At 47.3% G+C, this 14648-nt stretch overlaps 1 protein-coding gene across 1 annotated transcript; it reads right to left on the reverse strand.

Moving 5' to 3' along the window:
- Positions 1-331: 331 nt before the first annotated feature.
- LOC139407470 (sialidase-like) lies at positions 332-12613 on the reverse strand. Its single transcript, XM_071151265.1, has 3 exons — positions 12561-12613; positions 9385-11056; positions 332-367 (listed from the first exon to the last, which is right to left on the reverse strand). The coding sequence occupies exons 1-3, from the start codon at positions 12611-12613 to the stop codon at positions 332-334; spliced, it is 1761 nt and encodes a 586-aa protein (XP_071007366.1).
- Between the last annotated feature and the right edge of the window lie 2035 nt (positions 12614-14648).

Raw genomic sequence — 14648 nt, forward strand, 5'->3', positions numbered from 1 at the left:
GCTGCTCTGTACCATCACTCATTCATATATCCTTATGTACATATTCTTTATCCCCTTACACTGTGTACAAGACAGTAGTTTTGGAATTGTTAGTTAGATTACTTGTTGGTTATTACTGCATTGTCGGAACTAGAAGCACAAGCATTTCGCTACACTCGCATTAACATCTGCTAACCATGTGTATGTGACAAATAAAATTTGATTTGATTTGAGGGCACTAGAACAGTCTGCAGCACCCGGCCTCACCCTACTAGAATCTGAAGTCAAATGTCTACTGTTTGCTGATGATCTGGTGCTTCTGTCCCCAACCAAGGAGGGCCTACAGCAGCACCTAGATCTTCTGCACAGATTCTGCCAGACCTGGAACCTGACAGTAAATATCAGTAAGACAAAAATAACAGTGTTACAAATAAGTTCCAGTTTCCAGGACCACAAATACAAATTTAATCTAGACACCGTTGCCCGAGAGCACACAAAAAACTGTACATACCTTGGCCTAAACATCAGCGCCACAGGTAACTTCCACAAAGCTGTGAATGATCTGAGAGAAAAGGCAAGAAGGGCATTCTATGCCATCAAAAGAAACATTCGACATACCAATTAGGATTTGGCTAAAAATACTTGAATCAGTTATAGAACCCACGTGGTTGTGAGGTCTGGGGTCCACTCACCAACCAATAATTATCAAAATGGGACAAACACCAAATTGAGACTCTGCACGCAGAATTCTGCAAAATATCCTCTGTGTACAACGTAGAACACCAAATAATGCATGCAGAGCAGAATTAGGCCGATAGCCGCTAATTATCAAAATCCAGAAAAGAGACGTTAAATTCTACAAACACCTAAAAGGAAGCGATTCCCAAACCTTCCATAACAAAGCCATCACCTACAGAGAGATGAACCTGGAGAAGAGTCCACTAAGCAAGCTGGTCCTGGGGCTCTGTTCACAAACACAAACACACCCTACAGAGCCCCAGGACAACAGCACAATTAGACCCAACCAAATCATGAGAAAACAAAAAGATAATTACTTGACACATTGGAAAGAATTAACAAAAAAATAGAGCAAACTAGAATGCTATTTGGCTATAAACAGAGAGTACACAGCGGCAGAATACCTGACCACTGTGACTGACACAAACTTAAGGAAAAATTGGACTATGAGCATAACCTTGTTATTGAGAAATGCCGCCGTAGGCAGACATGGCTCTCAAGAGAAGACAGGCTATGTGCTCAATGCCCACAAAATGAGGTGGAAACTGAGCTGCACTTCCTAACCTCCTGCCCAATGTATGACCATATTAGAGACACATATTTCCCTCAGATTACACAGACCCACAACAAATTCTAAAACAAATCCAATTTTGATAAACTCCCATATCTACTAGGTGAAATTCCACAGTGTGCCATCACAGCAGCAAGATTTGTGACCTGTTGCCACGAGAAAAGGGCAACCAGTGAAGAACAAACACCATTGTAAATACAACCTATATTTATGCTTCTTTATTTTCCCTTTTGTACTTGAACTATTTGCACATAAAATGACATTTGAAACGTCTTTATTTTTGGGGTATAATGTTTACTGTACATTTTATTATTGTTTATTTCACTTTTGTTTATCTACCTGTTTACCTGGGTGATGGAGGACCAGGGTGTTGGGGGTGATGGAGGACCAGGATGTTGGGGGTGATGGAGGACCAGGATGTTGGGGGTGATGGAGGACCAGGATGTTGGGGGTGATGGAGGACCAGGATGTTGGGGGTGATGGAGGACCAGGATGTTGGGGGTGATGGAGGACCAGGATGTTGGGGGTGATGGAGGACCAGGATGTTGGGGGTGATGGAGGACCAGGATGTTGGGGGTAATGGAGAACCAGGATGTTGGGGGTGATGGAGGACCAGGATGTTGGGGGTGATGGAGGACCAGGATGTTGGGGGTGATGGAGGACCAGGGTGTTGGGGGTGATGGAGGACCAGGATGTTGGGGGTGATGGAGGACCAGGATGTTGGGGGTGATGGAGGACCAGGATGTTGGGGGTGATGGAGGACCAGGATGTTGGGGGTAATGGAGAACCAGGATGTTGGGGGTGATGGAGGACCAGGATGTTGGGGGTGATGGAGGACCAGGATGTTGGGGGTGATGGAGGACCAGGGTGTTGGGGGTGATGGAGGACCAGGATGTTTGGGGTGATGGAGAACCAAGATGTTGGGGGTGATGGAGGACCAGGATGTTGGGGGTGATGGTGGACCAGGATGTTGGGAGTGATGGATTACCAGGATGTTGGGGGTGATGGAGGACCAGGATGTTGGGGGTGATGAAGGACCAGGATGTTGGGGGTGATGGAGGACCAGGATGTTGGGGGTGATGGAGGACCAGGATGTTGGGGGTGATGGAGGACCAGGATGTTGGGGGTGATGGAGGACCAGGATGTTGGGGGTGATGGAGGACCAGGATGTTGGGGGTGATGGAGGACCAGGATGTTGGGGGTGATGGAGGACAAGGATGTTGGGGGTGATGGAGGACCAGGATGTTGGGGGTAATGGAGAACCAGGATGTTGGGGGTGATGGAGGACCAGGATGTTGGGGGTGATGGAGGACCAGGAAGTTGGGGGGGATGGAGGACCAGGATGTTGGGGGTGATGGAGGAACAGGATGTTGGGGGTGATGGAGGACCAGGATGTTGGGGGTGATGGAGGACCAGGATGTTGGGGGTAATGGAGAACCAGGATGTTGGGGGTGATGGAGGACCAGGATGTTGGGGGTGATGGAGGACCAGGATGTTGGGGGTAATGGAGGACCAGGATGTTGGGGGTGATGAAGGACCAGGATGTTGGGGGTGATGGAGGACCAGGATGTTGGGGGTGATGGAGGACCAGTATGTTGGGGGTGATGGAGGACCAGGATGTTGGGGGTGATGGAGGACCAGGATGTTGGGGGTGATGGAGGACCAGGATGTTGGGGGTGATGGAGGACCAGGATGTTGGGGGTGATGGAGGACCAGGATGTTGGGGGTGATGGAGGACCAGGATGTTGGGGGTGATGGAGGACCAGGATGTTGGGGGTGATGGAGAACCAGGATGTTGGGGGTGATGGAGGACCAGGATGTTGGGGGTGATGGAGGACCAGGATGTTGGGGGTAATGGAGAACCAGGATGTTGGGGGTGATGGAGGACCAGGATGTTGGGGGTGATGGAGGACCAGGATGTTGGGGGTGATGGAGGACCAGGGTGTTGGGGGTGATGGAGGACCAGGATGTTGGGGGTGATGGAGGACCAGGATGTTGGGGGTGATGGAGGACCAGGATGTTGGGGGTGATGGAGGACCAGGATGTTGGGGGTAATGGAGAACCAGGATGTTGGGGGTGATGGAGGACCAGGATGTTGGGGGTGATGGAGGACCAGGATGTTGGGGGTGATGGAGGACCAGGGTGTTGGGGGTGATGGAGGACCAGGATGTTTGGGGTGATGGAGAACCAAGATGTTGGGGGTGATGGAGGACCAGGATGTTGGGGGTGATGGTGGACCAGGATGTTGGGAGTGATGGATTACCAGGATGTTGGGGGTGATGGAGGACCAGGATGTTGGGGGTGATGAAGGACCAGGATGTTGGGGGTGATGGAGGACCAGGATGTTGGGGGTGATGGAGGACCAGGATGTTGGGGGTGATGGAGGACCAGGATGTTGGGGGTGATGGAGGACCAGGATGTTGGGGGTGATGGAGGACCAGGATGTTGGGGGTGATGGAGGACCAGGATGTTGGGGGTGATGGAGGACAAGGATGTTGGGGGTGATGGAGGACCAGGATGTTGGGGGTAATGGAGAACCAGGATGTTGGGGGTGATGGAGGACCAGGATGTTGGGGGTGATGGAGGACCAGGAAGTTGGGGGGGATGGAGGACCAGGATGTTGGGGGTGATGGAGGAACAGGATGTTGGGGGTGATGGAGGACCAGGATGTTGGGGGTGATGGAGGACCAGGATGTTGGGGGTAATGGAGAACCAGGATGTTGGGGGTGATGGAGGACCAGGATGTTGGGGGTGATGGAGGACCAGGATGTTGGGGGTAATGGAGGACCAGGATGTTGGGGGTGATGAAGGACCAGGATGTTGGGGGTGATGGAGGACCAGGATGTTGGGGGTGATGGAGGACCAGTATGTTGGGGGTGATGGAGGACCAGGATGTTGGGGGTGATGGAGGACCAGGATGTTGGGGGTGATGGAGGACCAGGATGTTGGGGGTGATGGAGGACCAGGATGTTGGGGGTGATGGAGGACCAGGATGTTGGGGGTGATGGAGGACCAGGATGTTGGGGGTGATGGAGGACCAGGATGTTGGGGGTGATGGAGAACCAGGATGTTGGGGGTGATGGAGGACCAGGATGTTGGGGGTGATGGAGGACCAGGATGTTGGGGGTGATGGAGGACCAGGATGTTGGGGGTGATGGAGGACCAGGATGTTGGGGGTGATGGAGGACCAGGATGTTGGGGGTGATGGAGGACCAGGATGTTGGGGGTGATGGAGGACCAGGATGTTGGGGGTGATGAAGGACCAGGATGTTGGGGGTGATGGAGAACCAGGATGTTGGGGGTGATGGAGGACCAGGATGTTGGGGGTGATGGAGGACCAGGATGTTGGGGGTGATGAAGGACCAGGATGTTGGGGGTGATGGAGGACCAGGATGTTGGGGGTGATGGAGGACCAGGATGTTTGGGGGTGATGGAGGACCAGGATGTTGGGGGTGATGGAGGACCAGGATGTTGGGGGTGATGGAGGACCAGGATGTTGGGGGTGATGGAGGACCAGGATGTTGGGGGTGATGGAGGACCAGGATGTTGGGGGTGATGGAGGACCAGGATGTTGGGGGTAATGGAGAACCAGGATGTTGGGGGTGATGGAGGACCAGGATGTTGGGGGTGATGGAGGACCAGGATGTTGGGGGTGATGGAGGACCAGGGTGTTGGGGGTGATGGAGGACCAGGATGTTGGGGGTGATGGAGGACCAGGATGTTGGGGGTGATGGAGGACCAGGATGTTGGGGGTGATGGAGGACCAGGATGTTGGGGGTAATGGAGAACCAGGATGTTGGGGGTGATGGAGGACCAGGATGTTGGGGGTGATGGAGGACCAGGATGTTGGGGGTGATGGAGGACCAGGGTGTTGGGGGTGATGGAGGACCAGGATGTTTGGGGTGATGGAGAACCAAGATGTTGGGGGTGATGGAGGACCAGGATGTTGGGGGTGATGGTGGACCAGGATGTTGGGAGTGATGGATTACCAGGATGTTGGGGGTGATGGAGGACCAGGATGTTGGGGGTGATGAAGGACCAGGATGTTGGGGGTGATGGAGGACCAGGATGTTGGGGGTGATGGAGGACCAGGATGTTGGGGGTGATGGAGGACCAGGATGTTGGGGGTGATGGAGGACCAGGATGTTGGGGGTGATGGAGGACCAGGATGTTGGGGGTGATGGAGGACCAGGATGTTGGGGGTGATGGAGGACAAGGATGTTGGGGGTGATGGAGGACCAGGATGTTGGGGGTAATGGAGAACCAGGATGTTGGGGGTGATGGAGGACCAGGATGTTGGGGGTGATGGAGGACCAGGAAGTTGGGGGGGATGGAGGACCAGGATGTTGGGGGTGATGGAGGAACAGGATGTTGGGGGTGATGGAGGACCAGGATGTTGGGGGTGATGGAGGACCAGGATGTTGGGGGTAATGGAGAACCAGGATGTTGGGGGTGATGGAGGACCAGGATGTTGGGGGTGATGGAGGACCAGGATGTTGGGGGTAATGGAGGACCAGGATGTTGGGGGTGATGAAGGACCAGGATGTTGGGGGTGATGGAGGACCAGGATGTTGGGGGTGATGGAGGACCAGTATGTTGGGGGTGATGGAGGACCAGGATGTTGGGGGTGATGGAGGACCAGGATGTTGGGGGTGATGGAGGACCAGGATGTTGGGGGTGATGGAGGACCAGGATGTTGGGGGTGATGGAGGACCAGGATGTTGGGGGTGATGGAGGACCAGGATGTTGGGGGTGATGGAGGACCAGGATGTTGGGGGTGATGGAGAACCAGGATGTTGGGGGTGATGGAGGACCAGGATGTTGGGGGTGATGGAGGACCAGGATGTTGGGGGTGATGGAGGACCAGGATGTTGGGGGTGATGGAGGACCAGGATGTTGGGGGTGATGGAGGACCAGGATGTTGGGGGTGATGGAGGACCAGGATGTTGGGGGTGATGGAGGACCAGGATGTTGGGGGTGATGAAGGACCAGGATGTTGGGGGTGATGGAGAACCAGGATGTTGGGGGTGATGGAGGACCAGGATGTTGGGGGTGATGGAGGACCAGGATGTTGGGGGTAATGAAGGACCAGGATGTTGGGGGTGATGGAGGACCAGGATGTTGGGGGTGATGGAGGACCAGGATGTTTGGGGGTGATGGAGGACCAGGATGTTGGGGGTGATGGAGGACCAGGGTGTTGGGGGTGATGGAGGACCAGGATGTTGGGGGTGATGGAGGAACAGGCTGTTGGGGGTGATGGAGGACCAGGATGTTGGGGGTGATGGAGGACCAGGATGTTGGGGGTGATGGAGGACCAGGATGTTGGGGGTGATGGAGGACCAGGGTGTTGGGGGTGATGGAGGACCAGGATGTTGGGGGTGATGGAGGACCAGGATGTTGGGGGTGATGGAGGACCAGGATGTTGGGGGTGATGAAGGACCAGGATGTTGGGGGTGATGGAGGACCAGGATGTTGGGGGTGATGGAGGACCAGGATGTTGGGGGTGATGGAGGACCAGGATGTTGGGGGTGATGGAGGACCAGGATGTTGGGGGTGATGGAGGACCAGGATGTTGGGGGTGATGGAGGAACAGGCTGTTGGGGGTGATGGAGGACCAGGATGTTGGGGGTGATGGAGGACCAGGATGTTGGGGTTGATGGAGAACCAGGGTTGGGAAAATCTTGAGTAGTAGACCAAACGGACACACACAGTCTTGTATAACTAATCATGTGGGGACACACAATTCAGTCCCATTCAAAATTATATTTTCCGTAAACGTTAAACCTAAACCTTACCTTAACACGAAAACCTAACCCTATCTACAAAACTCTGAACCTAATTCTAACCTTGACACTAATTCTAACCATGACCCCTAGAAGTAGCATTTGACCTTGTTAGGATGAAGAAAACACACACACACACACACACAAGAAGGCTGAAGGCTCCAGCCACTCACACCCAAGACACACATGCACACACACGACGGCTGAAGTCACTCCAACCCAACACACACACACACACACACACACACACACACACACACACACACACACACACACACGACAGCTGAAGTCACTCCAACCCAATGCGTCACTCCATGGGAGCCCTCACATCACACTATTTATAGTAACGCTGCACACATATTTTCTCTCTCTCTTCTCCTCCTCCCTCTCTTCTCCTCCTCCCTCTATTCTCCTCCCTCTCCACCCACCTTTTTCTCTCATCTGAACTGAACTGTGTACTGTAGGCTATGGGATGATGCGTGAATGAAGGGAGTATTAATTAAGGATGAAGCAGGGTGTTCTCATCAAGCTAGATGCTTCTATGATGTACTCATCAAAACCACAAACCACAGGATAATCATTTTTTATTTAACCTTTATTTAACTAGGCAAGTCAGTTAAGAACAAATTCTTATTTACAATGACGGCCTACTCCCCCGGCCCCCCCCGGCCAAACCCGGACGATGTTGGACCAGTTGTGCACCGCCTTGTGGGACTCCCAATCACGGCTGGATGTGATACAGCCTGGTTTCAAATCAGGGACTGTAGTGACGTTTCTTGCACTGAGATGCAGTGCCTTAGACCGCTGCGCCACTCGGGAGCCTATCCTCAAAGAGGGGGGAATTTAATTGTTCCTTTGGTGCTGAAGGAGCTTGCAGGCATCTGATGTCTCATTAACTGTGGCCTTGAGTCTTCAACCGAATGAAGGTTTGACTTCAAAACTCCTATTTGGGAGGCCTGTCTGTCTCCCAGTCTGTAACATTACAGACGGTGTTTTGTGAGATCCTAAACTCATGACCCTCTAGGTCATCAGCTGTGGCTGTTCCCAGTTCATCCATTTTAAAAGACTTTTAAACAGAATGACATCATGACCTTCAACGGACGTCCCCTCTTCTCATTTCACGGGCGCTGTGACTCCATCACACCGCCGCTGTTGCCAGGGTTTAATTGTCCCGTGGCCCTAGAGCGACACCCGGTGGCTATTCTGAGTACTGCAGAACATATGAACAGATCGGCTCCCTCTCTTGGTTGGCTGTTGACTCATGATGTGACAAGGCCTCATGAATAAAGTGATAAAACATGACGGGTGACCTACATCTAAAACATTATGATTTATATATTCACTCTAGTGATCTATGATACAAGGTTACAGGTGTGTAATGCTCAGCCATGATTCAAGGTTACAGGTCTGTAACGCTCAGCCATGATACAAGGTTACAGGTCTGTAACGCTCAGCCATGACACAAGGTTACAGGTCTGTAACGCTCAGCCATGATACAAGGTTACAGGTGTGTAACGCTCAGCCATGATGCAAGGTTACAGGTGTGTAACGCTCAGCCATGATACAAGGTTACAGGTCTGTAACGCTCAGCCATGATACAAGGTTACAGGTGTGTAACGCTCAGCCATGATACAAGGTTACAGGTGTGTAACGCTCAGCCATGATGCAAGGTTACAGGTGTGTAACGCTCAGCCATGATACAAGGTTACAGGTCTGTAAACGCTCAGCCATGATACAAGGTTACAGGTCTGTAACGCTCAGCCATGATACAAGGTTACAGGTGTGTAACGCTCAGCCATGATGCAAGGTTACAGGTGTGTAACGCTCAGCCATGATACAAGGTTACAGGTGTGTAACGCTCAGCCACGATGCAAGGTTACAGGTGTGTAACGCTCAGCCACGATACAAGGTTACAGGTTTGTAAACATGGTCATTGGCCATGTGTAGGGTTGGCTTCAAATCATACTCAATTTACTTTATTGTATACCATTCGTGTTTTGTTGTTTAGTTCTATTGCTGAAAGACTGGAATATTGAATGAAATAAAATGATATCTTGTTCACAACAAAGGACATAGCCCATCGACAGCTGCTATCTGGAATAAGTCTTTCTTTGAAAGAGATGTGTATCTGAATGAGACAAAGCTGTATATAAAAAATAATATGTCTAAATGAATAAATCAGACAGTCGAGATAGGACAACTCATTTTTATTAAACAGCAAACAGTGAATAACAGGGAATACAATGTCATCTTATTTGTGTTTTTCATTTTCATTTTCTTCATCTTATTATGTGGCGTTGTGTACGGACTGACATTAGAGGGGGTGTGGGGCGTTGTGTAGGGACTGACATTAGAGGGGGTGTGGGGCGTTGTGTAGGGACTGACATTAGAGGGGGTGTGGGGCGTTGTGTAGGGACTGACATTAGAGGGGGTGTGGGGCGTTGTGTAGGGACTGACATTAGAGGGGGTGTGGGGCGTTGTGTAGGGACTGACATTAGAGGGGGTGTGGGGCGTTGTGTAGGGACTGACATTAGAGGGGGTGTTGGGCGTTGTGTACGGACTGACATTAGAGGGGGTGTAGGGTGTTGTGTAGGGACTGACATTAGAGGGGGTGTGGGGCGTTGTGTAGGGACTGACATTAGAGGGGGTGTGGGGCGTTGTGTAGGGACTGACATTAGAGGGGGTGTGGGGTGTTGTGTACGGACTGACATTAGAGGGGGTGTAGGGTGTTGTGTACGGACTGACATTAGAGGGGGTGTGGGGCGTTGTGTAGGGACTGACATTAGAGGGGGTGTGGGGCGTTGTGTACGGACTGCCATTAGAGGGGGTGTGGGGCGTTGTGTAGGGACTGACAGAGGGGGTGTAGGGTGTTGTGTACGGACTGACATTAGAGGGGGTGTAGGGTGTTGTGTAGGGACTGACATTAGAGGGGGTGTGGGGCGTTGTGTAGGGACTGACATTAGAGGGGGTGTAGGGTGTTGTGTAGGGACTGACATTAGAGGGGGTGTGGGGCGTTGTGTAGGGACTGACATTAGAGGGGGTGTTGGGCGTTGTGTACGGACTGACATTAGAGGGGGTGTAGGGTGTTGTGTAGGGACTGACATTAGAAGGGGTGTGGGGCGTTGTGTAGGGACTGACATTAGAGGGGGTGTGGGGCGTTGTGTACGGACTGACATTAGAGGGGGTGTGGGGCGTTGTGTAGGGACTGACATTAGAGGGGGTGTGGGGCGTTGTGTACGGACTGACATTAGAGGGGGTGTTGGGCGTTGTGTAGGGACTGACAGAGGGGTTGTTGGGCGTTGTGTACGGACTGACATTAGAGGGGTTGTAGGGTGTTGTGTAGGGACTGACATTAGAAGGGGTGTGGGGCGTTGTGTAGGGACTGACATTAGAGGGGGTGTGGGGCGTTGTGTACGGACTGACATTAGAGGGGGTGTGGGGCGTTGTGTACGGACTGACATTAGAGGGGGTGTTGGGCGTTGTGTAGGGACTGACAGAGGGGTTGTTGGGCGTTGTGTACGGACTGACATTAGAGGGGTTGTAGGGTGTTGTGTAGGGACTGACATTAGAGGGGGTGTGGGGCGTTGTGTAGGGACTGACATTAGAGGGGGTGTGGGGCGTTGTGTAGGGACTGACATAAGAGGGGGTGTGGGGTGTTGTGTAGGGACTGACATAAGAGGGGGTGTGGGGTGTTGTGTAGGGACTGACAGAGGGGGTGTGGGGCGTTGTGTAGGGACTGATATTAGAGGGGGTATGGGGCGTTGTGTAGTGACTGACATTAGAGGGGGTGTGGGGCGTTGTGTAGGGACTGACAGAGGGGGTGTGGGGCGTTGTGTAGGGACTGACATTAGAGGGGGTGTGGGGCGTTGTGTAGGGACTGACATTAGAGGGGGTGTGGGGCGTTGTGTAGGGACTGACATTAGAGGGGGTGTGGGGCGTTGTGTACGGACTGACATTAGAGGGGGTGTGGGGCGTTGTGTAGGGACTGACATTAGAGGGGGTGTGGGGCGTTGTGTAGGGACACCCCCTCTGTCAGTCCATTGTCATGTTATATTTAGGGATGATGCTAACTGTATTGCGTAAATTCAGCACTATAGCGCAATTGAAATTTAAAAAGGCAATGTTCCCTTAATCGTGAAATAATGCGTTCATGGTAAACCATCACATTTCAATCCCACCATGGTAAACCATCACATTTCAATCCCACCATAGCGCTGAACCACCGCCGTACGGATTGGCTGGAGCCCTCGAAGTCCTTTAAAGAACAACAACAACAGTTCCTCTTGGAGGAATACAGAGAACAGAGAGAGATGTCACAGCCCCCCCCCCCAAGGCCTTACGGGTGTCTCTGTAGAGCTGACTCTGTCTTAGAGAGTTACTACTGGTAAATACATGGTGTGATACCCGTGTTCAAAATGGCGCATTTCTCATTCTAAGATGACACTGTTCCAACACCAAGAGCTCATTGCCTTGTGTTGTCTAGTGTTTCAGTGATAGGATATTATCTTTGTATGACTCGTATCATAGTGAGTTTTGATGTGATCTTGTGCCTAATATTCCTTTGTGCTTTCAAAAAAAAAGAAGTGTATATATATATATATATAAGTGTATATATATATATATATATATATATATATACTCTAAAATGTCTTATTTTTGTGTTCAGATTTCCTCGCCCCCCCCCCCCATCGGCCCTCCTCGCCCCCTGAGATACACGCCACGCAGATGAACAGAGGAGTGTGATAGACGAAAAGGAGAGAGAAAACAGAGAAAGTGGAACTGACAATCAGACAGAAATATACATGTTAGTCATTTCGCAGACGCTCTTATCCAGAGCAGTTAGGGTTAAGTGCTTCGCTCAAAGAAACGTCAACAGATGTTTTTCACCTAGTCGGCTCAGGGATTCGAACCAATAACCTTTTGGTTACTGGCCCAAACACTCTTAACCACTAGGCTACCTGTTGCCATACGGGGGTCACACTAACCGACTAAAAACTACAGCATTACGACACAGTCAGACACACACACACCACATACTCTACTGTACACTCACAAGCAGATCGAAGCGGTAAGTGCAAATTCACAGCTGATCAAACGAAACGGAAATGACATCATTAATTCAACATGTTTGAAGATTTAAACCGTAAAAAGAAATAATAATAATTTAAAAAAATCAAGAAAACAATAACAATTGTCAACAATCACAACAGCCATTTGTAATCACAATGATGACATCATTCGAGACGAGTTAAGCGATTGGAATGTTTTGCGGAAAAAAAACAACATGAATAAAATAACATTTTGAGATCAATAAGCTCCATCCCAAATGGCACACTATTATTCCCTTTACAGTGCACTACTTTTGACTAGGGCCTATGGGGACGAGTGCAACTATATAGGGAATAGGGTGCCATTTGGGATGCAGGCTCTGTCTCTCTGGTCATGGCAGGGTGGTCCTAGGTCTCCTATGGGAGAACTTCCCTAGCTACCTCACTTCTACAGAATAGGACCGAACCAGGCCGGCTCTCACACTGTAAGACATGGCTCCAGAGATAGTTGTTACTACTGCCACCTTGGGGGAAAAAAACATTCTAATAACAACGAAATTCTAAAATCAAGTCTTATTCCCGACTAGTACAGTAATGCATTTAAGAATTAGATTTACTAAATAGATTCAAGTATAATTTTGTTGGCTACATTTCTCCACTGCTGTAAGCTAAAAAAATTATAATAATTAAATCAAAAAATATGTTTGATTTCACATTAATTTATAATGATAATCACATTAATTTATAATGACAATCACATTAATTTATAATGATAATCACATTAATTTATAATGATAATCACATTAATTTATAATGATAATCACATTAATTTATAATGATAATCACATTAATTTATAATGATAAGCACATTAATTTATAATGATAATCACATTAATTAATAATGATAATCACATTAATTTATAATGATAATCACATTAATCTATAATGATAATCACATTAATCTATAACGATAATCACATTAATTTATAATGATAATCACATTAATTTATAATGATAATCACATTAATTAATAATGATAATCACATTAATTTATAATGATAATCACATTAATTAATACTGATAATCACATTAATTTATAATGATAATCACATTAATTTATAATGATAATCACATTAATTAATAATGATAATCACATTAATTAATAATGATAATCACATTAATTTATAATGATAATCACATTAATTTATAATGATAATCACATTAATGTATAATGATAATCACATTAATTAATAATGATAATCACATTGTTTATTCTATTTTCTTCAGAAACTAATTCCTGGTGGCATAGTAGTAAACATGTATTTGGTCATAAATTATGAGATCACAGAGCGAAAACATTATCGTTCCCCCTTGTATACAGTTAAGAGTATAAAGTTCAACCCTTTCTGCTTCCTGCATTCAAATTATAGTATTTTTACATTAAAATAAACAGGAATTCCTTCACTGGAATGTTTCCACAACAATAGAATAACAATAATAATAAACATAAAATCAACAACAATATTGATTGACAGAAGGAAGGGGGACTGGAGAGGTAGAACGTAAAGACATCCATAAATCAAACAATAAAGACAATGTTCACATCGTCTGCATATGTACAATATAGTAAGGTACAGAACAACAATACATACAGATATATAGATAGAGCTATATAAGTATATAACTATATATATAACTATATATATATGTATATAACTATATATATATATATATATATAAAACTATATATATAACTATATATATATGTATATAACTATATATATATATATATATATATATATAACTATATATATAACTAGAGAGAGAGAGAGAGACAGAGATATAGAGCTATAGATATATAGAGCTATAGATATATAGATAGAGCTATATAACTATATAACTATATATATAACTATAACTATATATATATATATAGAGAGAGAGAGAGAGACAGAGAGAGATAGAGCTATAGATATATAGAGCTATAGATATATAGATAGAGCTAGATAACTATATATATATAGAGAGAGAGAGACAGAGAGAGAGATAGAGCTATATATATAGTGCTATAGATATACTGTAGATATATAGAGCTATAAATATATTTAGCTATAGATATATAGAGCTATAGATATATTGAACTATAGATATAGAGCTATAGATATATAGAACTGTAGATATAGAAATATATATATATATACTGTAGATAGATAGAGCTATAGATCTAGATATATAGAACTATAGATATAGAGCTATAGATATATAGAACTATAGAAATAGAGCTATATAGAGCTATAGATATATAGAGATATAGGCATAGATATATAGAACTATAGAACTATAGATATAGAGCTATAGATATATAGAACTATAGAAATAGAGCTATATAGAGCTATATATATAGAGAGATATAGGCACAGACATATAGATATATAGGCATAGATATATAGATTTATAGAGCTATAGAACTATAGATTTATAGAGCTATAGATATATAGAACTATAGATATATAGAGCTATAGAAATAGA

The sequence above is a fragment of the Oncorhynchus clarkii genome, chromosome 4 (assembly GCF_045791955.1).
Source record: "Oncorhynchus clarkii lewisi isolate Uvic-CL-2024 chromosome 4, UVic_Ocla_1.0, whole genome shotgun sequence".
NCBI lineage: Eukaryota > Metazoa > Chordata > Actinopteri > Salmoniformes > Salmonidae > Oncorhynchus > Oncorhynchus clarkii.